The following is a 25,143-nucleotide window of genomic DNA, read 5'->3' as shown; positions in this document are numbered from 1 at the left end:
AACCAGTAAATTGTAAAATGAAGCCAGTGTTATATAGGCAATTACAGAAGTTAGAGTGTGCAGAATATTGTCCATTTGCAAATGTAGGTTTTTGGGTCAGAAGTATGGATTAATAATTCAGAGAACAAGGGTTCAAATAATGACAAGTATTCAAAATATATCAATAATGTATCTCTATAATGTCATAAAAATAATGTAATGTTGCTGGCACTGATGGGTACTGTGATGAAATGCTTGAGTAATTGGTTATGGAACAAATTAACTGTCTGAGGAAGCACCTGGGCCACTTCAAATCACCTATTGTCACAACAGGTCAACAGCAAATGCCACCTTGCTGTCTTTCCACTCTGTTAGATCACCTGGACCACACAAATACCTACATCAAGCTGTTCTTCACTGACTACAGTTCAGTCACCATCATAGCATCAAAAATTTGACCAAATTGAGGGGTCTGAGACTTTGTTTGTCCATCGGCAACTGAATCCTCAACTTCCTCATCAGCAGAATCAAATTAGTGAGGTTCAGTAACATCAATTCGAGAGGGTCCCAGGACAGGAAGAGCTTCTGAAGGGTCTCAGGTGCTGAAGGCTTCCTGATCAAATCAGAAGGTTGGATCTGGAGCTCCAATTGCCAAATGGATCGAAAAGGCATCGGTGGAGCTGCAGAGGCTGCAGGAGCACTGGCGGCAAGTCCATAGACACTCAGTGTCTCTGAAGGGACTCTCTTTTGCTTCTCTTTCCCTTAGTATAAGGGGTTCCAGGCAACACTAATGGTGACTCTTTGTCTGCCTTATGGCAGACTAAAGGAAATTCTGTGGAGTATTACATTTTCTGTTACAATAAAGGAATCTTGAGTCTCCTCACTGATCATCAGCGCAGGGTCACCGCAAGGCTGTGTGCTTCATCCCTTATTCTATGCCCTGTACACTCATGATTATGTAGCCAAATACAATTCCAATGTTATCCATAAATTTTCCGATGATGCCACTGTTGAAATGATGAGTCAGAATACAGGATGAAGATCAAATATGTGGTGCCTGAACAGCCATCATGCTCTCAATAATAACAACACAAGGAGCTTATTGTAGATTTTTGGAAGAGGAAGCTGAAGGACCACGAATCTGTCTGCATTGATGGGAAGGAGGTGGAGAGAGTTAGAACCTTCAGATTTTTGCGAGTCCACTTAATTGGTGAATCTCTCTTGGAGCCAGCACAATTGAGCTAACCATGAAGAAGGCACAACAATGCCTCTACTTTCTATGAAGTCAGAAGAGACATGGGATGTTGTTGAATTCTCCATCAATGGTTTTATCAAATTTATACATGTGCGCTGTCGAAAGCATACCGACTGGTTGCCTCACAGGCTTTTCTGGTAATTCACTTGTACAGCAACATGAAAGGCTGCAGAAAGTATCAAGGAGCAAAGTCTAACCAGGCTCTGACCTCTGTGAAGACATCTATGTGAAGCACTTCCTCATGAAGGTCACCTTCACATTGATCACAACCTTGTCAGGCAGAAGGGACAGAAGCCTAAAGACCAACACCTCTGTGTTCAAGACCAGATTTTTTTAAACCAGCGGCTAACATGCTGTTGAACCTTCCCTCACTACCCTAATCATAAACATTCCATGTCCAAAAAGATATGTCTGCATTACTGATACACCCCTTCTTTCTTGCACGACTGTAACAGTTAATATTGATTACCTATCTTTATATTTGTTAGCTCTTTCTGCACAGTCGTTTAATGTATACTATTGGTGTGTTTCTTTTACAAAGTGCAAGTTTGGCTGCATCAATAAAGGATTTTGGAGCATATGTACATTACACTAATATGTATGACAATAAACTCATCAAAGTTTCTTCTGACTAATATTTAGAGTGTACAGCCTTTCCACATAATTTCAATCATCTATAAACATTTAAGTACACAGGTCACAAGAAAATTTATTTCATGAACACCATTCAATTATTAAAACATGGTTTGAATTTCTGCATATAAACATCTGATATTGCCACTTCGATAAAGATTTGAGGTGGACTGTCCATTTTGAAGCCAGTTGTGCAATATTATTCTGATTAATGCTCTGGAAGTTAAAAGTGAAGTTTGACACACCTTCAAGCCAACATGTCTAGAAGGAAATGGTTCGTGAAAGGTTTATCATATTCAATATCTGTCACCTAGTTTCCCAAATAGCTGACACCTCACGCACAATAACACTGAATAATTGAGCAGAGAGTCAGAGAACAAAACATTAATTTGCCTTTGCATAGTCTTTCATGTGATTTAAGGCAGAATCAAATTCTGGGACAACATGCTTTAATGTAAGATAGATTTGGAATATGTGAAACATGTGTGAAAAAAGTACCTTGTATGTTCATACTCCATTTGTTAACTTCTTGTTTTAGGGCTATAGCCAAAATTATTGTAGTGACACTGTTTCAAATTGTGGAAGTGTTCCAGCACAGTGGGAAGCTATTTGTCCCATTGTGCCTGTCAACTCGCTGCAAGAACAATTTAATCATTCCTATTTCTTCGCTCTTACCACACGGCACAGCAGTTTTTTTCTGTCTCATGCCTACCATTTCCCTTTTGAAGATGACAATTTTTCTACCACTCTTTCATGCAGTCAATTCCAGATCTTAGTTACATCTGCATCAAAATATTTATACTTGCATCTCTTCTGCTTCTTTTCTCAATCACCTTCATCATTTTTATCTTAATTTTCATTTGAGCACACAGATCAGGAGCAGGAGTAGGCCACTTGGCCCCTCGAGCAAGTTCTCATCAGTTTTTAGGCAGTGCCTCATAACCAAGGATCTAGTTTGGTGAACTAATGAGGCCAGTGTGGAAACTGCAGACTCTTCCAGAGCTCCAACAGATGATGTCTAATGCACTGGGTGAGGAATGACACGTAACCTTATGACTTCCTTGGGATTAGTTTTAAAAAGTACCTATTTAGAAAAGTTTTTTTTTGATTATTTTAAAGTTAATATAACACATCTAACGAAATATTGAGGATGTCACCTAAGAAGGAAAAAAAATGCCTAAATTAACTCCTACTTAAAAAGTCAGAAGAGAAGAGGAAAAGAGAAACTGAACCTACCTTAGTGATGAAGCAGGCTGCTGAGGTAGTCTTTGGATCCGCTGGCGAGGACCCGGGAGAGGGGCCTTCCTTCGGAGCCTTCTTCGAGTTGACTTGTAAAGATGGCACCGGAGGAAAATCTAAAACTATCACTCATGCGTGATGAAGGTTGGAAAAAAAAACTCAAGGTCTCTTAAAGGGGCAGTCCGGCATTTCAACATCAGAACATGAAGGGGAAACAAGCCCAGAGGAAGAGGCTTCAGAAAAAGAAACGTCAAGTTCAGAAGAGGAGCAGACTAGAGCCATGAAAAAGACTTTTAAGATGGAAATAAATAAAATTGAGCCAAAAATAGATGACATTAAAATAAAAATTTGTCTCTGGAAAATAATTTTAAATTGTTGTCTGAAGAATTGAAGCAAATTAAAACAGATTTGACAGTTAAAGTGGATAATGCATTAAAGGTGATGAATAACGTTTCACAAAGAATGGACAAATTGGAAAGTAAGGTTCAAGATGTTCGAGCAGAAGTGCAGTGTATTGAAGAGAGATCTAATATCTCTGCAGATATGACAACTAGTTTGATCTCGATGAATGAAAAACTTGGAGAAAGTTGATATTCTGGAAAATTATAGAAGAAGAAATAATGTTAAAATAATGGGATTGTCCAAAGGTAAAGAAGGATAAGACGTGATTCGTTTTATTCAAGAATGGATAACGAAGATATTTGGAGAGGAACATTTTGAAGACAGGATTTTAAATGAAAAAGCCCATGGAGCTTTAAGACCAAGGCCAGGTCTGAGCCTGGTTAGATTTTTGAACTACCAAGATAGAGAGAGGCTTCTGGGTTTGGCGACGAACAGGGCTAAGGAATATGGACCTTTGAATTATGAAGGGGATAAGATTTTCTTTTATCCAGATTTGAGCCAAACTTTATCAAAGAAAAAGAGGGAATTTAACCAAGTTAAGAAAGTTCTGTATGATAAAGGTTACGGATTTGTATTGCATCATCCTGCTACTTTGAAAATTTTTGTACCAGGTCAACAGAATATTTATTTTACAAATTTTGTTCAATCTGAAGAATATGCTCAGAGTTTGTCTGAAGTTCAAGTTACAGAAGGCCCTGATTTGTTGCAATGAATTTAATATACAGAGAGGGGTCAGGGGGTTCCTCCACTTTTCTTTCTGATGGATGAAGAATTTTTATGTTAGATGAAATTGTTGGTTAAATCAAGGCTTTTTTTCCCCATGGGGGTCATGGGAAGTGTTCGTTTGATTTCTGGTGGTTGTGTGTGTTTTCGTGGCTTAGCCGTTACCCGTAAAATGGAGGGAGGTGGTGCTGGCTCTTGCAGTACTTATTGGGGAGTGATTTTTCTGTTTTTTTTCTTTTTTTCAATTTTCTCCTTTTTTTTTCTTTAATAATCAAACGTTGTACTCAATCTGAACTATTTTAATATTTTTTGGATTGCAGATGATAACGCTCAGAAGCAATTTTTGTGGGAATTCTTCCGAGATGAAAAGGGAGTTTAAAATTATGGAAAATGAAGAAAGCAATTCAGATAATGAGTTTTAATATTAATGGGATTAACAGGTCAATAAAAAAATAAAAAGAAAGAAAATATTATCATATTAAGAAATTGGGAATAGACATTGTTTTTTAACAAGACACTTACCTAACTGAAAAAAAGAACACCCAAAACTAAAAAAGAGATCAAGTAGTTTTTTTTTCTTCATTCAATTCTAAATCTAGGAGAGTGACTATTTTATTTAAGAAAAAATTACCAATTAAAGTTCAGAGGGTGACTATGCGTTCTGCAGGTAAATTGTCAAATACTTTATGAGGAATGGACTTTATTGAATATATATGCACCAAATTTAGATGATGAAAAATTTATGCAAGATACTTTTTTAAAATCTAGCAGATGTTATGAAAATATTTTAGTAGGGGTTGATTTCAATTTTTGTTTGGATCCTTTATTAGATAGCTCATGAAGAACAATAGTTAAATATAAGGCAGCTGAAGCTATGTTATACTTAATGAATATTTAAGTTTGCTCGATATATGGAGAAGGAAACATCCTAGAGATGGAGATTATTCTTTTTATTCTAATAGATTTGATGCATTCTCTAGAATTGATTTTTTTAAAAACTTTCGGCACAAAATTAATCAAGAGTTTTTAATATTGATTATAAAGCAAGAATAATATCTGATCATTCTCCATTGTTGATGGAATTGGAATTTACAGAAAAAGAGTAGTCAGTATATAGATGAAGATTAAATTCTTTGTTATTAAAAGGGAAGATTTTTGTGCTTTCACATGACAATGTATTTAATTATTTTATGATGTTAATTTACATTCAATAGAGTATGTTTGTTATTTGGGCTGCATTAAAGGCTTATTTGCGAGGACAGATTATAAGTTTTACATCAAAAAATAAAAAGGATTATACGAGTGATATAGATAAATTATAAAAAGAAATAGCAGTATTGGAAAAACTTATTCAAAATTTGCAGTCAGAGGATAAATATAGCATTTAATTAATAAGAAGTTACAATATAATTCAATGTGAACTTATAGAACAGTCAAAATGATTCTTAGATCTAAACAAATAATATTATGAATTTGGGGAAATATCTCATAAAGTTTTAGCTTGGCAATTAAAGGCAGAACAAACTTCAAGAATGATTAATGCAGTACAATGAGATAATAATAAGGTGACATTTAAACCATGAAAAATAAATGAAACTTTTAGGGAATTTTATGAAAAACTATTCACTTCAGAATCATTGCAGGATGAAACTACTTTTGATAATTATTCGATGCAAAGAACATTACCTAGATTAACTGAGATAGATAAAGATGATTTGGACAGACCGCTTACTGAGAAAGAAGTTAATGAAGCACTTAATTATTTATAAAATAATGTCTCCTGGAGAGGATGGATTCCCAGTTGAATTTTATTAAAAATTGAAGCTTTAATAATTCCTTTATTTATGCAAGTAATAGAGCAGGCTTTTAGGTTACATGTTCTTCCAGAAACTTCTACAGTGATAATTATGGTTATTCCTAAAAGAGATAGATATCCATTGAAACCATTTCATGTTTTGTTGTTAAATGTAGATTATAAAATTGTGGCAAAGGTATTAACAAATAGAATAAATGTTTTTCTTCCTGAATTATTAAATATAGACCAAAGGGGATTTGTTAAAAATTGACAAACTTCTTAAAATATAGGAAGGCTATTAAGTATCATTCATTTAACACAAATGAAGAAGGATTTAAGTTTTGAGGTTGCATTGGATGCAGAAAAAGCTTTTGATAGACTAGAATGGGATTTTTTTAATTTAAGGCTTTAGGTAAATTTGGTTTTGGATTTAATTTTGTAAATTGGATAAGAGCTCTTTATAATAATCCTAAAGCTAAAGTTATAATTAATGGACAGATATCACAATCATTTAATTTCATTAGATCAAGTAGGCACGAATGTCCTTTATCTCCAACTTTGTTTGCTTTGGCTATAGAACATCTTGCACAAATGATTTGTATGGATCAACAATTGAAAGATTTTATGGTAAATTAAACCAAGCATAAGTTTAGTTTATTTGCAGATGATGTGTGGCTATATTTAACTCAACCGCAATTATCATTACCTACACTCTATAAACAATTGACAGATTATGGAAGAGTTTCAGGTTATAAAATAAACTGGGATAAAACTGAGGTAATGGAATTAGTACAGGGTGATTATTCACAATGTCAAAAAGACATTCAATTTAAGTGGACTGATACTGGGATTAAATATTTAGTAATACATATAGATAATAATTTGAAAAATGTATATAAATTAAATTATATTCCATTATTTAAGAAAATAAATGAAAATTTGATACAAATTGGACAAACTTTAATTGGAAGGGTTAATTGTATCAAAAGGAAATATTTTTCCGAGAAGTCAATATTTGTCTCAAACTTTATCAATCTCTGGACTTCATTTTTTTTCAGGATTTATATAAACAAGTTAGGAATTTTCTTTGGAAAGGTAAGATGGCAAGAATATCATTAGAAAATTTAGCATGAAAATATGAATTAGGTGGACTACAACTTCCTAACTTTAATAATTACTATAGAGCAGTACAATTAAGGTTCCTTGTTTCTTTATTTGGGAATATTAAACCATCAGGGGTGGAGATTGAGTTAAATAGGATTGGAGAAAGTATACCCGAGGAATTTATTTATAAATGGGAACCAGGGTTAATGGTTATTGATAGAGATGTTCCATTATTGAAGCATTTGATTAATATTTGGAATAATGTTAGAAAATGCTGGAAGTCTTTTATCATTAAAAACACCATTATTTAAACCCCTTATATATTTTTTCAAAAGATCTTTTTTTGAATGTTTGGTAGACTAAAGGAATTTCTAAAATAGGGGATTGTTATGAAAATAGTAGATTGATGACATTTGATCAGTTAAAAATCAAGTATGATATTCCACATAATACCCTTTTTTGTTATTTTCAATTAAGATCTTATTTAAGAGAGAAATTAAGCCTAGATATGATATAAAAAGATCCTACAGATTTAGAACAGTTAGTTGTTGATAGAATGGTAAAAGAAAGTTTATTTCAGTAGCATATATAATGCTACAAAAACCCCACCTAAATTAGGTTTATTTAAGTCAAGAGGTAGATGGGAACAAGATTTAAATATATCAATAGATCAACAAATTTGGCAAAATTTATGTAAAGAGATTATGTCTGATACAATTAATGTAAGATATAGATTATTTCATTATAATTTTTTACATCAGTTATATATATATTACACCTCTGAAATTGAATAGATGGAAATTGAATACATTGGATCAATGTTTTACATGTAGTGAAGATATTGGAACTTTTATTCATTCCAATGTTCGAAAGTTAAATCTTTTTGGATTTCCATTAGTAAATTTTTACAACAGGTTGACTGGTGTTTTCCTGTTGAACTCTGAGTTACTTTTGATGGGAAATTTTGGAAGTATACCTCCTAAACTACATTTATCAGATTTTCAATTGAAATTCGTTAAATTAGATTTGATGATAGCCAGAAAATGTTTTGTAGTTACTTGGAAATCAGATGTTTCATTAACATGAGGAAGATGGCAAACAGAGATTCAAAGTTGTATCCCTTTAGAAAAAAATACATATAATTCAAGAGGTAAATATTCCATATTTTTACAGGTTTGGAGCCCGTATACTCAAACATTGGCTTTGAAATTATAAATAATTTGTTTGAATCCTCTGGACCGGAGAAGCCATCCATTAGAAATAAATAATATTTTTTGTGAGATCTTTGAGCATTTTCTGAAGAAATCCAATTTAATATATAATTGTACTTGTTATGTGTTTTAGTAATTTAGGTGTTTTTTTGGTGGGGGTAGTAAGGGTTGTTGTTTGGATGGGAGTGTTTATTTAAGGGTTAGATGGGGTTCTTTTCTTTTTTCTCTATATAAATCAACATGTGTTTAATCAAGTTTTATAATAATGTGATATATGATTTTTTTTTGTTGTTTGTTATATATGTGTTGATCCTAAATAAAATATTCCAAAAAAAATGCTATGTTCTCAAAATGTCAGCGTGGCCATTGGACCTCCTATAATGACAGTACTGCCACTGTTGTGTACCCAGGAAGAGCAGGAAACAGAGACACAGGACTCCTCTGCAGTGTCCACCTGCGCGGACCTTATGCTGACATGTTTTAAACAGCCTTTCAAAATAGCCCCTGATATTTTTATTTAAAATCTTGTAACTGAGGGTTTCTTTGCCTAAGATGGTGGTGCCTGTCCTGACACCAGCTTTGAAGAGTTGCAGACTCAGGGAGCATCAGACCAACGAAGGGCACCAAAAATAAGGAGAAACACCCCACTTTGAGAAGAAATATAGGAGACGAACCTCCATGACATTGAGGGGGTCCGCGGCTGAGGGACCTACAAAGGCTACTGGCAAATTGTGGTTGAAGGATCAATACAAGCTATGGGCTGCTGGAGACTGGCTAATAGGAACCAGGATTCAAAAGGGTACTGAGGGCAATAATGGCTTCGGAAGTGCCTCGTGCACTGAAGGCTTCCTGATCATATCGAAGGCTTGGACCTAGAGCTCGGATTGTTAACGGATAGAACAGGAGTCTGTGCCATTGCAGAGGCCGTGGGAGCGCAGGAGGTGAATCCACAGACACTCAGTGACTGGATGAACTCTCTTGCTTCTCTTTCCCTTCTATCAAGGGCATGTGCTAATGGTGACTTTTTGGCAGACTCAAGGAAACTTCATTTAATGTTACATTTTCTATTTATTACTTGACAATAAAAGTATCTTGACTTTCCTGACATTAGCACAATGTGGTAATTAGAATTGAGATTATATTTTCAAGATGGAAATCAGCGTCTTAAAACATACATTTTTTTTTAATTTTAGGCCCTGTTTACAAAGCTTTTTTAACTCTTTTCTTAACCTGCCTTGTCCCCTCCAAAGATTGAGTATGCATACACCCATAACTCTTTCTCCCTGTACATCCTGAAGAAATGTCCTCTTCATATTGTATTGCAATCTTAAATGAACATACATCACTTTGAACTTTTAAAGTTTGTATTACATTTTCCGTGTGCTGAGCATCTCATCAGCCTGTCTGAATCCTTTTGATGTCAGTCATTGCTCTTGTTGGTTATTTAAATTTCAAGTTCTATGTGTATCTATAGATTGTGAAATGGTTTGCTCTAAGCCCAAGTACAATTTATTATCATTGACCATTGAAGTGGTAAAATTACATAGTAATTTTCATCTTTGTATCTTTTAACTAGTATGGAGAAACATTTTCAAATGCCCTCCTGGCACTGTAGCTAATGACACAAGTGTGAATTAAAATTTGAAAATTTCACTATCATGCATTTGCACTGCTTCATATTTTCCGGGAATTAAGCCAAAGAAAAATCCTGTAACACAAAATTCTTGATGTGCTGACCTTGGCATACATATTTTTTTACTTAAATTCTAGTAGGTGATGGTCTAAACAGAGAGTATTAATTCATAAAATTAACCATGATAGAGATTGGGTTTTTTTATATACTTTTTAAAGGAATTAAAAATGCATTCAGAAAACCCATGCCCCACATATTAATAAGACATATATATATATATATATATATATATATATATATATATATATATTATGTTTTGTGTGTGTGTGTGTGTGTGTGTATATATAGATTCTGATATTAGGTTTTTAACCACAGAAACAAAAAAAGATTGATAATTGAATGTAAGACTGTGTAGTTTTACTGTTAAAAATTAGCATTTTATATCTACAGCTAATTATACCAAGCTTGGGGGGGAAAAAAATCAGTAAAAGTTGAATTACTTGAGATCATAGTATGATATTCTACTTATAATTCTGTCAATATCTTCAGGGGTGGGGGGGACATGGACATTCATTTTCTTGTCAAAAGCATTACCCAATCTTACAATAAACAAGATTATTTATAAAATATGTATGTTGAATTTTGAATTTTAATTCATACTCATTTTAAGTGTTTGGATTCTAAAAATTATTTGTTGACCTGGGAAGTATTGGGTTTTATTCTCTGAGTTAAGTTTCTCAGTTTCCTTCTCTCAGGTCTGCTGAAGGGTCTCCAAAGTGAAATGTTAATAGTTACATTTATCAGCCTATCTCATATCTTGTAATCTATCCCATTCAATATTTCACCCCCCCCCCCCCCCCCTTTTAGTGTTTTTTGTCAAGCCAGAGAAAAGAGACTAAGAGCTACACTTTCAGGATTCCCTCTACATACAGATTATATTTTTGAAACATTGATGGCTCTCACTTTAACTCTTTATTTATGTATTAAGCATCTTTGGATTTTCATTAAGCTCATCTTGCCAAAATGTTTTCATGTCTTTGTTTGCCTAATTTAATTATTCTCTTCCCGTTGTGCATTCGTCTTAGCATTCTATGGTGCTGAGCTCTCAATATTTGACGTAATTTTGTCTTTTTTTTGTTTTATCACACATTTTGGTAACAAAGAGATCTCTGGAAATGGTACTCTAATTTGTCTCCATTTTGGAACCCTTATAATTTCCTAATACTGACCTGCTAACTACTGACCAAGTTGCTTTTTCCAGTCTACTTCCACTGAATCCTATCTCCTGTGGTAAATCTGACTTATTCTGAACTAAGAACTTTGATACCTGAACTGTCTTTCTACTTTCTCGTCCACATTAAATCCAGCAGACATTAGCATAAAATTACTCTCTCTGAAATTCGCTGCCAGCTTTCTTATCCTACAATGAAGTCATGATCTCTTTCCTCTTTTACTGAGTTTTTATTCGCATACAAAGTGGACAATACATTTCAGAAATACTGTACCTGTTATATCTCTGTTGATTTTATTTTAGTTTATGTTATGGTGGTAGATTACTAATTGTTTTTTTTACTTCTCAACGTGGAACAATGCAAACCCTTTAACCATGATGTTTTGCAAGTTTACAGAAACCTATTCCACATCCATTAACGTTTTCCTCCCTCACAGCCCATAACCCTCCATTTTTCTTATATCCATGTGCTTGTCTAAGAGTCTACATACTTTCTTTTCTCTGGATAATTCTAACTAGTTTAGAATCCTAAACCAAGACCAGTTGAGTGATTGCCCCATATCTGTTCTTCATTTCAATCATTTTGACCTGATGATAGCATATTATCCCTTCTCACTGCTATAATTATTTCTTTAACCAATACTGTATTTGATATCTTTCCCCAACTTTTTACTCCCCCCATTATTTTGTATGAAACTCCTAGAACCAGAAGTGTTCAGCTGTCATTTCTGGATTTTTTTTAATGTTGTTTATTTACATGTAAGATTGTAAATCGATAGTTCTCCCCTCAGCTCATTTGCCCTGTTCTCAAGACTCTTGACTTTAAAGTATGTATCAGTAAACCTTGTCCAATGCCTTTGATTTGTCCATAGCATCATAAGTAGCTTTGTTAAAATAGGATAGAAATATTTCACATGAGGGCACAAATCTTTTGCTTTTTATGGTAATTTAAACTGGGTCTGTCAAACATTTAAAAAACATATTTAGGAATCTAAGGATTATTTTTATTTTAATCATTCTAAGTACAAACATTTCTAAGTCCTTTTCTACATGTTTAAATTTGACTTTTAATTACAGCTTGGAATGGTATTAAAATGGTATTTCTCATTTTAATTATTACTTATGATTACAAATATATGCACATTAAAAAAGAGTAATGAATAGCATTTTTTCAGTTTGCTTCTTGCGAGTACTGTAATGCAATCTCTTTAATGTGAAAATGCACTAAATATAAATCATGTACAACTCTAAATGATTTAAGTTCAGTAATTTTTTTGCTCTTCGTTCAACTAATCACTAAGTCAACAAGCTTGTTTACATTTAGCTGTGCACTTCTTGTTTGCAGTGTCACCTAAGCATCAAAACAGGTATTTGCATGATGCAGTTACCTAAATTGCAAATAGAAACATAAGACATTCAACCCACTCTGTCTGCCGTGCCGTGCTGTTCAGAAAAAAATTACGATTGATCCTTTACTTTAGCATCACATTCCTGCACTAACCAAAAACCCTTGATTTCCATAATACCTATGTCCATTAATCTGTCCAGTATATGTTCAATGGCGGAACTCCACCACACCTTTGGGTGGAGAATAACAAATATTTACTACCCTCTAGGAATTTTTTTTTTCCTTATCTATATCCTCAATGGCCAACCTGATTCAGAGATATGTCTCCTTTTTTGGCTATGGGACTTTGCACTGTAAATGTAAGTCCCATAAGAAGTTTAGATGCTTTAAGGAGATCACCTGTCTTTCATTTAAACCAGAGGTTTTCAACCTTTCTCTTTCCACTCACATACCACTTTAAGTAATCCCTATGCCATAAGTGCTCTGTGATTAGTAAGGATTGCTTAAGGTGGTATTTGAATGGGAAGGGAAGGTTGAGAATCACTTCGTTAGACCCAGTTTGCTTGAGAAAAATTGTAATTGACCCTTTTCCTTTGGAGTTATAAAACTGTATACATAACGAGTCAATTAGGTACAATTAAAACAGTGGTTTTCAAACATTTTCTTTCCACCCACATATCACCTTAAGCAATCCCTTAGTAATCACAGAGTACCTATGGCATAGGGAATATTTAAAGTGGTATATGAGTGGAAAGAAAAAGGTTGTGAACCACTTATCTAAACTGAAGAGAAGGGATGCCCTCTAATCTCTCCTCAAACGACAAACCCACTATTCCAGCAATGAATCAAGTGAACTTCCTTTGAGTTCCCTTATTACAGGTAGGGACACAACACCTGTACACAATTTTCCATATTTGTTCCCACAAGGGATCAATATAATTAGACCAAGATGTCTTGACTCTTGTACTCAAGTTTTATTGTATTAAAAGGCAAAGCACAATTTTCCTTCCTAATTACGTGTACTTGCATGGTAACTTTTAATGATTTGTGCACAAGAACACACAGGTCCCTCTGGACTCCAATATCATTCTGTTTCTAACTTTCAGAAATTGTTCAGTTTTTTTTTACTGCAATGATTTTTTCACGTAATGTTTGGTTTACATTTCTTGCCCCTTCATTTAAACTATTGTTATCCCATTGCATTCTCCTCACTTTCTCGACTGCCATCTGGATTTCATTGAAATTTGAATATATAGGTGTTACATTTGATCCTCTCCTCTTACTCATTAATGTTGATTCTGAGTGACTGGGGCCTCAATAGCAATCCTACAGCACCCTACTGGTTATATATTTCCAATCCAAAAATGATCTGTTAAGTACCATTTCTGAATTTAGAGTAAATATTGTAACATACTTAATTGCTAACTAATGTAAACATACAAAAGTTCCTGCATCTTTCCACATCATTCCACAAAACATGCATAAAATTATATAGCACAGAAATAGTCCTTCACCACCCTGCCACTCTGTGTCACAACAGTGTGCTTGTATATGTAGTTCCTTCTGTTCAACAACTTATCCAGGGCCACTGTCACTGTCCTGCCATATTTAACTTAACAAAATGCTTCACTTTGCATTTAAATTTGCACAAAGAGCATGGTAACAGGCCATTTTGGCCCATGAGCCCATGCAACCCAATTGCACCCTGGTATGTTTTGAACAGTAGGAAGAAACCAGAGCCCCCAGAGGAGACCCATGCAGACACGTTGAGAACATACAAACTTATTACAGCACAGGATTTGAACCCATCCCGATTGCTGGCACTGTAACAGTGTTGTGCTAACCGCCATGCCAATCATGCCACCTTATTGTGTGAATTAAGTTCTACCTGTCAGTCCAGTTCCTGTTTTTTCAAGTCAATCTAGATCCTGTTGTAGCCTTAGCTAACCTTCTCACTCTACCATATTCATGAACCAAAGTTTCATCTACAAACCTCTAAATCATGCCACTTACAAATCACTAATTAATGAGAAACAACAAACAATCCAGCACTAATCCCTGTGACACACCTGCTGATCTTGAATTTCCCAACTTCTGTAGATTTCCAAGGTTTTACAGTGGGATTTGAATTCATGTTTCTTGTTTAATAGTCATAGCCTCTATATTTAATTTTTAATTTAGTCATACAGCACGGTCAGTAACAGGCCCTTCAAGCCCATGAGCCCGTGTCCCCCAAAATACACCAATTAACCTACGACCTTTATACATTTTTGAAGGAAGGGAGGAAAGAGGAGTATCTGGAGGAAATCCATTTAAACACTCAAGAAACGTGCAGACTGATTACAGTCAGTGCTGGATTCTAATCCAGTTCACTGGCGCTGTAATGGTTTTGTGCTAACCACCACACTAACCGTGCTGCCCATATATGCTTATCTTAGCTGCAATACTCTCGTATCCACCTGTCATAAAGAGATATTAAGCAGATTGGGTATATTTTGATTTTAGAAGGATGAAAGATAACCTCATTCAAAATTCTTTATTCAATTGACAGCATCATGCAGAATTAACATTCCCCTTGCCTTATACAGGTTCAGCTGTCTCAAAATAAGGGGTTAACCACTTATCAGTTAACATTTAGTGTCGGCGCCCTTTATCGAGTCCAAAGTAAAAAATGGGGGAGGGAAGTGGAATATTTTGTATCTAAAGGGGGAAAGAAACTGGGGAAGGTCCAAGATGGGATAGGGTATTGGACAGAGGATGGGAGAGGCGGAGAGACATTGGGAAAGGAGGGGGAGGGAAGAGATAAAGAGAAAAGAAGAGATGGAAGCAGTGGATCAGAATAGAGGTGGGGAGTTACCTAAAATAAGGAAAAAAATGATGTTTTTGTTGTTGAGCTTAAGGCTGTTCAGGGAGAATATATTATTCCTAAGTTTACATTTGGCCTCACCCTGGGAAAGAAAGTTCAAGCTTTGATCCACACCGATGCTGCCAGGGGAAAGTAACTGCAAAGTATGTTACACAGCTGTCACCTTTCACTAGTCATTTATTGTCTCTTTCTCATGCATGGCTGTAGAGTAGCTGTCGAATCAAGAGTTAACTGAAACATAAGTACAGTAACAAACTTTAGTTTTAAAAGTTATCCCTCGGTTCCCTGTCATTTTGGAAATGTAAAAGTTGAAATAAATGCCATGTGTAATGATCCTAGCACAATAAGCACGTAACTATGGCAACCAGTAGAGAAAATAGTTCAAATGTGAAATAAAATGACAGGGATTGGTAGTTTTGAATTGGAGATAAATCTCTAAAAAGAACATACATTTTGATTTGTGACTTATGACCATCATTGGGCAAATAGATTGACAAACTAGTCTGTTTCTCATTCACTGCCGTCATTGCTTCTACGTTAGATGGTAAGGATTACTAATTGGGTTAGAAAATGGTGAATCTAACCTTGTATGAGGTGAAAGTAATGGTTCTATTATTTTCACGTAATACTACATTTAGAATGTAACATACATGAAATTCTTTAACTTTTGTCTACCATAAGGCAGACAGAGTCACCACTTTGTCCAGGTGTTCTGTGGCAAACTGTGCGTTAGTTTATGTCTAATGAGAAAGGATGGTTTAACCCCAGTCTTTTGATTGATATTAAATAGGAATGAGTAAATGTAAAGTTGGCCTTTTATATATTTTTTAAAATCCTTCCAGTTTGCAGCAGAGACTAGAGTTAAACAGGAATTGTCTGCAGACGCTGGGCTTGTAATGCAATCCACAAAAGTGCCGGAGGAACTCAGCAGGACATACAGCATCTAAGGGAAGTAAAGGGTAACCAACATTTCCGGCCTGACACCTTGACCTTCTTGTGTAATATAGCAAAGACTGTAGTTATCTGAACTTATGATTAGACAAATTATGCCATTTTCTCCACTATGCCTTTAGATGGTTCACTGCAACACAACAATATCCTCTGTCTTGGCACAGGAGGCAAGAGGAAGACTATCAACACCCATATGTCTCATCAAAAGTGACAGGTGATCACAGAACAGCTATAGCGGAAGAGTATTTTGTGGCCTTTTCAACCTGTCAGAAGAGACAAATCAGCTAGTGATTGGAAGTGAATGGATAAAAAGAGACAAAGCAGGGAGGCAGGAATCATTTAGGGTGGAGCAGCTTTAATGTGTACTTGTCATTATTTGATTGCCTTTCATTCCATTTTTTTTTAAATCCTGACCCATTGTCATAAGCATTCTGTTCTGCAAAGATCAAAATGTGAAACAGAAGTTAACTTGATATATAAACATGATTTTATTTCCAAACATAATTATTTTTTAAAATGTCATTGAAGTTGTTTTCCAGGCCTAGTAATATATTTTCTGAGACAGATATTAATGTTATTTGTTGGTGTATACTCATAAAATTCAATACATCAATAATTTGTCCAGATGGTTACTTATCATTATGGAAGACTTAATAGCTGATTTTGGGTAAATTTAATTGTACATTGAAAAGATTCAGGATTTCTTTATTGTCAATTAATTAAGAGAGTCCAATATTTTTCAAAAGTTGCTTTTGTCTTACATAAGACAGACAGATTCACCATCAACAGAAATTGCCTGAAGCACCTCTTACAGTCGGAGAAAGAGAAACAAAAGAGAGTCCCCTCAAAGATGATCAGTACTGGTGATTCCTGTATGAATGAGGAAGCTTCAGATTTATACACAACATTCTGCTTTTGGAATCCCCCTCGAGTCCATCACAGAGCTGAACCTCCAGTATTTAGGATAACTGATTTTAGTTAACTTTTTGTTGTTTTATTTTTTTTTTAATTCTTATTTCACTTCTAATAGTTTTTAAAATGTTTCTGAATGCCATAAATATTCAAAATATTTAAAGCTGACAGCTTCAATGTTTAACAAGTTTGGGGCAGCTGGGGGCAGAGCTTTGCTGGCTGTCAAAGATTTTCAAAGGACTTTTATTGACATGGCTTGTTCTGTGTGTGGTGGCTCAGACAGAACAATTGAGTAGACATGTGCCTGTACCATCCAGGCCATCATCATCTGTAAAATAACTTTAACCTTCATTAATATGCCCTCAACCTGTAGAATTACAGAAAAGTGGATGTTAACAGGATTTCTGGATTATTGGATGTTATATCTTTTAATAATTCAATACTCTTTTAATTCAGTATTATAAGAAATTGTCAAGGTCTGGGCCCTAGCTGAATGGAAAGGAAGTGCAGAAACCAAGGCACCAATAAATGAAAATGGAGTGTGAGAATCAGTGCCATGCTATGTGGTAAAGGAGCAAGGGAATGAGGACACTGGTTAGTGCGAAGGAAGCAAGACCCAGTGAATGGAAAGGGAAAGTAGCAACATAGAAAGGGCTATTGCTTGTTTGAGGAAGAATGGGAAAAAAGTGCCCTGTGAGCTGAGTGCAGCAAAATGAGTGAGCCAGGACCCATCAGGATTTCCAGAGTCAGCAGATTATTAGAATTTTACTGTACTTCAAATGATCAGTTAGTACATGCCATGAACTCAGTATACATGCAACCTTTAATATGTTAAAAGTCTAATATTTTAAACTCTTTTTTTCCCTTCCAGCTGCAGCCACTGAGACATGTTGGATAGGTATTGGCAGATCTCTAATAATTCATCTACGTGACCATTGATTATTTTTGAGCCCCTTCAGTGGAAAAATCACACTTTGCTTCATGTTCATACACATTCTTTTTATGATTGAGGAACAGTAATCAGTTTAACCTTTGGTTAATTTTCCTGCCTCTCTGATAAAAGTTTAGAGGCTTTTATAGTGCAGACTGAGATTAATTAATTCAATACAGAAAGACTTGATTCTGCAATCTTCTTGGATATATTATTCAGTATCATAGTAATGAGAAATAGTCATTAAACACTTTGGAATGTCTCAGTATTTTATTGTAAAATCAGATTCTCTAGTTTTCTTCATCCCGAGAGGCTAACGGTTATGGCAGGAAACAAATAAAATTGTCACCTTAATTTATTAAAAACTTCTGATTCATGGTTACAAACTGACAGGCTAGCCAGAAGTAGAATGCTGTTAACTTCTTTTTTGAGCATGGTTGAGTCAGCATCATGAGAGAGTATACTGTACGATACTCTTGCATGATGCTACCTTGCCTAGCATTGCGGGAGAGTAGCATAACTCATGTTGCAAGTGCTGGAACCAGATTCAAAATTGAAAAGTATAGATTCGAGCATCGCATCTGTATAGTTCGGTAGACTCTTATTTTGTCTGGTTTACAAGTGACTCGTGATCCAAGTTTGGTGACACTTTACTGCCTCCTTGGGTTAAAGGCAGCTAGAAATGAACAGATGCCTCTTTGCAGCTGATTCCACCTCCAAGATTCACGTGGCAAAAATCCTACTATAGCTGTACTGTACCAAATCTTCCAGGGGATTTAAGGCCATTTATGATGAGAAAAAAAAAGCTCTGTACGAACCTCCCTTGATGTCTACTTCAAGAAATTGATTTCAGTAGTAAACCCCTCCCTCCTCTCCAGCAGCAGAATCAAACCCTGACTCTTCAGCACCAGCTCCATCCTCTCCAACAGTAGCCATCTCTCCACCATCTTCTCCTCCATCATCCAATTATCGACTGCATTATTAAGATGTTGTAGTGTATTTAGAAGTGTTTCACATGCATAGAAAGGTAAAGTACATACTATAAACATTTGACTAAATGATGCTAAATAAGGACTTGTTCTGACTTAAATACAAATTTGAGTTAAAGTCAGACCTAGATAACAGAACTTGCCTGTAATATCAAATTGTGAAAGTCTTATATTTTTGAACTACCACAAGGAAATAACCAGGAATGCTAGGTTAGTTTAAAAACCAATGTACAATGGTAACTTTCCTCTTTTGACTTGTGAGTTCATGATGATCCAGTGTTACTCACATCCAAAGAAAACTGCTTTAAGGGTCTGCCCTTAGTACTCTACAGCTGACATGTTGAAGTGGTTTACTTTGATTGATTTTATTAATTTCTTCTTTCTCTGTTGAAAGACAAATTTGCTTGACAGCTTTACTAAAATTAAGATCTCACTGTGGAAGGTATCAACTTTTACCCCACCACATTAATGTGTTTAAATTCTTGCATTTAGCCAAATTATAGAATTGCCTGAATAATTTCAGTTCAAGTTAGATTACTGCAGTATTAGACATAGTTACTAAGAGGGGTGGTTGCCACCTGTGCAACATTTGATTTTAATCACTGATTATCATGATTTTGTGTTCATGTTTTCACTTCCATTGTATAATTTCACACATAATTATCTTCCTAAAATCTACTATAGATCCTTAACAAACTGTCTTTGTTGGAATCTCCACCACCATCTCCATTTCCTTCTTAGCTCTCCTTGTTACTGCACCCCCATCCCCACCCATGTGCCCAACACTCATTACAGTGTTCTTAGTTACTGAAACATCAGTTATGAATATGCATTGGCATTAGGCTTTCAATTTATGACTGCAGTACAGACAGATATATTCTTAAATAACAAACTTAAGGTTTTACAGAAATATATTACAGTTAAATAGCCATTGGTTTGAAATATGGTTTGTGACATCTGAATTATACAAGCAGATGCAACTAAGTAGTTGCTGATAAATGATTGTGGATATTTAGAATTGTATCTGCCATTAAATTATCCTCGTGTGTTTCTGTTATATAGGGATGATTGAATGTGCTAAGTTCATTTCAGAACACAGCATTAAAACTACTTGGTTTTGCTTGCGGGGTGGGTGAATGCCAGACATGCTGACAAAAGAGAACTTACCCATGGCAGAACACTTTGTATCAAGATAATTTTCTTCTTGGCCTGTCGTGACCTTTCTGACCGTTTTCTCATACAAAGAACAGTGGACTGAAAGCTGCCATTTCAGATTGTGCAATAGACTGCAACTCAGTCTTTTTACTCTGTTTTGGTGGGAGGGGAGGGCATAACAGAATTTTGAAAGCCATCTTGCAAAATTGTAAAACGTTGCAAAGGGCCCTGGGGAGAATGTTGCATCATGTTGTAAATAACATTGCTAGTCAATTGGATCCAAAAAGCAGGCAAATCTTATTTTTTTTCTCTGAGATGGCATGTTATTAGGATCGTTTCTCTATCTGTGTGAGTAAATGGGTTGCTTTCAAAGTGGAAGACTAAATGTTGGAAATTGAGGAAGTTTTGAATTTTTGTTAAGGTTTTATGATTATCAATTTTATAAAAAACCTGGTCAAATCTGTGTGACTTTGATGTTTTAATTAGTAATAGAAATAAATTAAAAAATACAGGATTTTAATTAGTTATGCAATAGAAAATACACAGTAAATATAGAAGTAACTGGATCTTAAGGCATGTTTACGAAAGATTCTTTACTTCCTGAATCCAGGTAATCTTTTGTAACTGTCAGAAAATGCATATTTTCTGCTCCAAAATGTCTGAAAAATTTAGTTGAATATGTTCGAGCTGAATGAATGTTTGACACGACAAAATGTTACTTAACTCCTAATTCATTTTGCTAACATATAAAATCACTATTATGAAAGATTTAGAATCATGTATTGCATGCAAGCTATGGTTAAAACAAAAAAAGTTATTACTGCATTAGGAAGAATTTACCTTACAATGTATATTTCTCTTTCTGATTGATGCAATATTACAAAGGTGCTCTGATCAGGTTTGCAGTGTGATGTAACTTGTTTAATATTGCAAATCTGTAGATCCTAGAAATTTCAAATCTTTCTATTAATATGACTGTTGTTAGCCATTCATTTGGACTTCAATCTCCGTCTCTTGGCCAAGACTGTGGAATATGGATTTGTTAGTGGTAGCTAAATTAATATTCTTTTTTCCAATGCTCTGAATGGAAAATACCCTAATTTGATTGTGCATAAAAATGTCAGAACATCTAACTAATAAAATTAAAATTGAATCAATTGGCCACAGTAGTACAGTTCTACTGCAACTTTCAACATTCCATAATGCAGTATTTGAGGATTTCCCTTCTGGAGTTTAAGGGGTATTGTTCAGCTGTTTTGAGAGTTAAAAGCAGGTGAAAGCAGATTGGCTGGATTTGTAATTTATCTAATTTGCTTCCCGTTAACTTCAAATCCTGAATTATTTATCATAACTAGATTTGGAATCAAAACATTTGAACCTGTGTTAATTTTGTTTTCTGTCAGCATGACATTAAACATTCGGAAATGTGACATATTTTATCATGATTAATTAAATGCACACTATTCTCAACTTTTATGCCTGTTTGAATTCAGTTTGGGTGTAAAAGCAGAATAAATAGAATAGTGATAAATAATTGTTAAATAAGAGGTCAAATAGCATCTTGTTGGCTTGCTTGGGTGCATTATTTGATGAGAAATTTACTCAACATTTGACTAATATTACAACTAACACCATCAACATCAGATGATATGGTTGCATACTCATTCACAGTATGTGGGTTTTCTCTAATGTAATTTAATAGGAATAATATTTACATTCTTGAATGTAACATATTGACAGTAATAACAGGGCGATCAGTGTAGAGTAAACTATGTTCACATATTGTAAAGACAATAAGGTTATGTATAAGTAAAAACTCTCACCTAACTGAAGAAATATTTTGATAAAAGTCTGATCATTTATAATGGTGAATGAGGAAATGGAAGAAGAATTAAACAACTGCAAAATATTTGCTGCAAAAAGCATAATAACTTCCAAAAAAAATAGAGAACCAAGGATTTGACACGAATGAGGAATGGAAGGAAATAAATATTAGTAAAGAACTAATTTTAGAGAGGGTGCTGAGTTTAAAGGCTGATAAATCCCATGTAGGCAGCATAGTTTTGAAAGGGGGAGACTTTAGAGATAGTAAACAATTTTATTATCTTTGAAAATTTCTTAAAATCTAGGTTTGTTGCTGTAGTTTGTAAGGATGTAATGGTTATAGCAAATGTAAGAGAGTGACCGAGAAAACAGGGAACTACTTATCTGTTATCCTAATTTTAGTGGGACAGAAAATGTGTAATCTATAAAAAGAATAATAAAAATGAGCAAAGTAAGCACAGATTTAATGAAAATGTAGTACAACAATTTGATTGTTTTACGGAGTTCTCTGATGATGTGACAGAAAATGGGAAACTCATTAATGTAGCAATTTTGGACTTTTAGAAGCCTTTTGGAAAGGCCTCCTCAGGTAAACAAAGTTGGAACACTGAAATTTGTGTGTAATATACTGGCATAAAATATTCCAGGCAGAAACAGGGCTTTCTCAGGTTGATAGGCTGTGGCTGATGTCAATTGACTCGTGCCCGGGCCTGAGATATTTACAATCTACCAACAATTAGGATGAGATGTCTCTGTGTCATTTTTACATTTTTGTTGACACAAAAGAAAGTGAATTTCTGATTATGGAAGGAAGATGTAAAGAGGCTCAAGAGGAAGTGGACAAATTGAGTGAGTGGGCAAGGACACGTCAGATGCAATGTAATATTCAATGGGATGTAGTCCATCTTGGTGCTTAATACAGAAAAGTGGAGGTTAGTTTTATAGCTAAGAGATTGAGTAAAGTAAATATCTGATAGGACCTAATTATCCTTGTACACTAAGGAAATGGAAATTAACACATAGGTGCTGCAAATGATTAGAAAGGAAATTGGTCTCTTTTGAGAGAACTTGAGAATAAGAGTAGATTATCTTCCTATAGTCATAAATGTCTTTGTTAGAACTTCACCTTGAGAATTGTGTAGAATATTTGTATGCCATTGGGAAAGTGTAGTAAAGATTCATTAGATTAGATGTGAGAATGGAGCATTTACTAATGATGAAATTTGCTTAGATGTCAATATAAAAACTATGGGTCTTGAGTTCGTTCCTCACTGGGACCTCATTTCTGTGAGGGGCACTTCACAAAATGGTGACCTTCTATCTTCCCTCCAGTAGACAAAGTTAAAGCATTTCATGTATGTTACATTCTAAATGAAATATTATGTGACAATAATGAAAGCTTTACCTTTATGTTATTACACCTTATTCTGTGTTCCAAACTTGTTGACTGACCTACTGCCTTATTGAAAGTCTCTTTCTCTTTAGCTTAGAAGAATGGGAGATCTTTTGATACTTCAAACTTCTTTAAGGGCTTAATATGCTGGTTTCAGGAAGGATAAAATCAGATGTCACAGACTCACAATAAAGAGTAGTCCATATTGTGTTGAGATGAAAAGAAGCTTATTCATGCAGATGTTGGTGAATTTTTGTAATTCTCTATCTTGGTGAGATTAGGGAGATTCAGGAATTGAGGTCATTCTAGAGAGAGATCAATAGGTTTCTGGGTATGAAGGGATATAGAACTGCAATGAGGTAGAATATTAACCAAAATGTTGATGATTGTAGACTAATTATTAAAGACCAAATGGCCTCCTTGTGCTCCTATTTCTTATTTCTTTAGTAAACTGCAAATTTTAACGGTACCTATACACCAAAACTTTGATAGACTAAAGGATTCATAGACTGAAATGAAGTTAAATGGATATTAATGTTGTAAAAAGGATTAAGCACAATTCTGTCAAATGTAATTGTAATTCTTTTTTGTGTCATTTTGAAACAGGAAGGGTATGGAGTAATAGTTCTAAATACCAATGAAAACTACATAGAAGTGGAGAAGCCACAAAAATACATGCAATCACCTGCAAATGACATAGATGAGCCAGCGGAAAAGAAAGAGAAGAAGGATGACAGTCAGAAGGAGACAAAAAAACAGCGAGATATTTATGAGAAGTATCGAAATCCTCAAAAGGAAAAAGAAACAAAGCATATACCGATCAGGGTTAGTATTAATTTTTTTCCACTTATAAGAGTTTTTTTTTCATCTATTTGTTTATGCTCATTAATTAAAGTCTATAGCTGAATAAATGATAACAATAAATCACTGCCACTTCATCCAATCTCTTTTATGACAAATTTTGAAATAAACTCCTTAAAAAGTGCTTAAAACATTTTAGAAGATATGTAGTTTAAATTTAAATTAAGTTAAGAAGTAGAGTAACAAGGCACTAAGTTGATTAACATGCTGAATTTTCAGGATCTGACTTTCTGGACATACACAAAAGTAAGCATAGTTTATATTGTAGATTTCTTCTGCAATTGAAAGCTAATTATAGGCTAAGAAATCTTATCAATTAATCCATTTGTAATGACATGATTGTGCTAAATCCATGGAACCTATTGTGTAACAATTCTAAGAGAAGCATGCTAGTGAAGCTGTAGCACAACAAAGAGAAAATTATTAATATCTTGATAAATATTTATGGTTGAATAGCAGTGGTGTGTTATAATGAGCAAGTGCTTTCCTTGCTCTATCCCATCACTTATTCAGTGCACCCTTACACTTTGTAATGCTAGCAGCATGAGATCGTTATAACAGTCCTGTCCATAGTTCCCCATTTCTGCAGGGGGCAGAAACAATATTATTCAGACTTTGACATTAGCTCGTGCCTTGGATCTATACTATGCATTATACATTGCTTCCTGGATGATGTAATAAAAAAGGTGGTTAATAAAACCCAGAATT

The 25,143-nt window shown here is 34.6% G+C and overlaps 1 protein-coding gene across 10 annotated transcripts in view; it reads left to right on the top strand.

Annotated features, from left to right (window-relative positions):
* The window catches only part of arb2a (ARB2 cotranscriptional regulator A), a 502,663-nt gene that overhangs the window by 230,605 nt on the left and 246,915 nt on the right, over window positions 1–25,143 (top strand). For all 10 annotated transcript variants that reach the window (XR_011342262.1, XR_011342261.1, XR_011342259.1 and 7 more), the window contains exon 7: window positions 24,181–24,399. Coding sequence is in view for 7 of the 10 variants with exons in the window: in XM_069891524.1 (XP_069747625.1) it covers window positions 24,181–24,399 (219 nt within the window). In the remaining 3 variants the exon portion in view is untranslated. The remainder of the gene's footprint in view (window positions 1–24,180; window positions 24,400–25,143) is intronic.

Source organism: Narcine bancroftii, chromosome 1, assembly GCF_036971445.1.
Source record: "Narcine bancroftii isolate sNarBan1 chromosome 1, sNarBan1.hap1, whole genome shotgun sequence".
NCBI classification, from domain to species: Eukaryota; Metazoa; Chordata; class Chondrichthyes; order Torpediniformes; family Narcinidae; genus Narcine; species Narcine bancroftii.
Note: the sequence above shows the minus strand (reverse complement) of the source record. Positions and strands in the feature narration are given on the sequence as shown.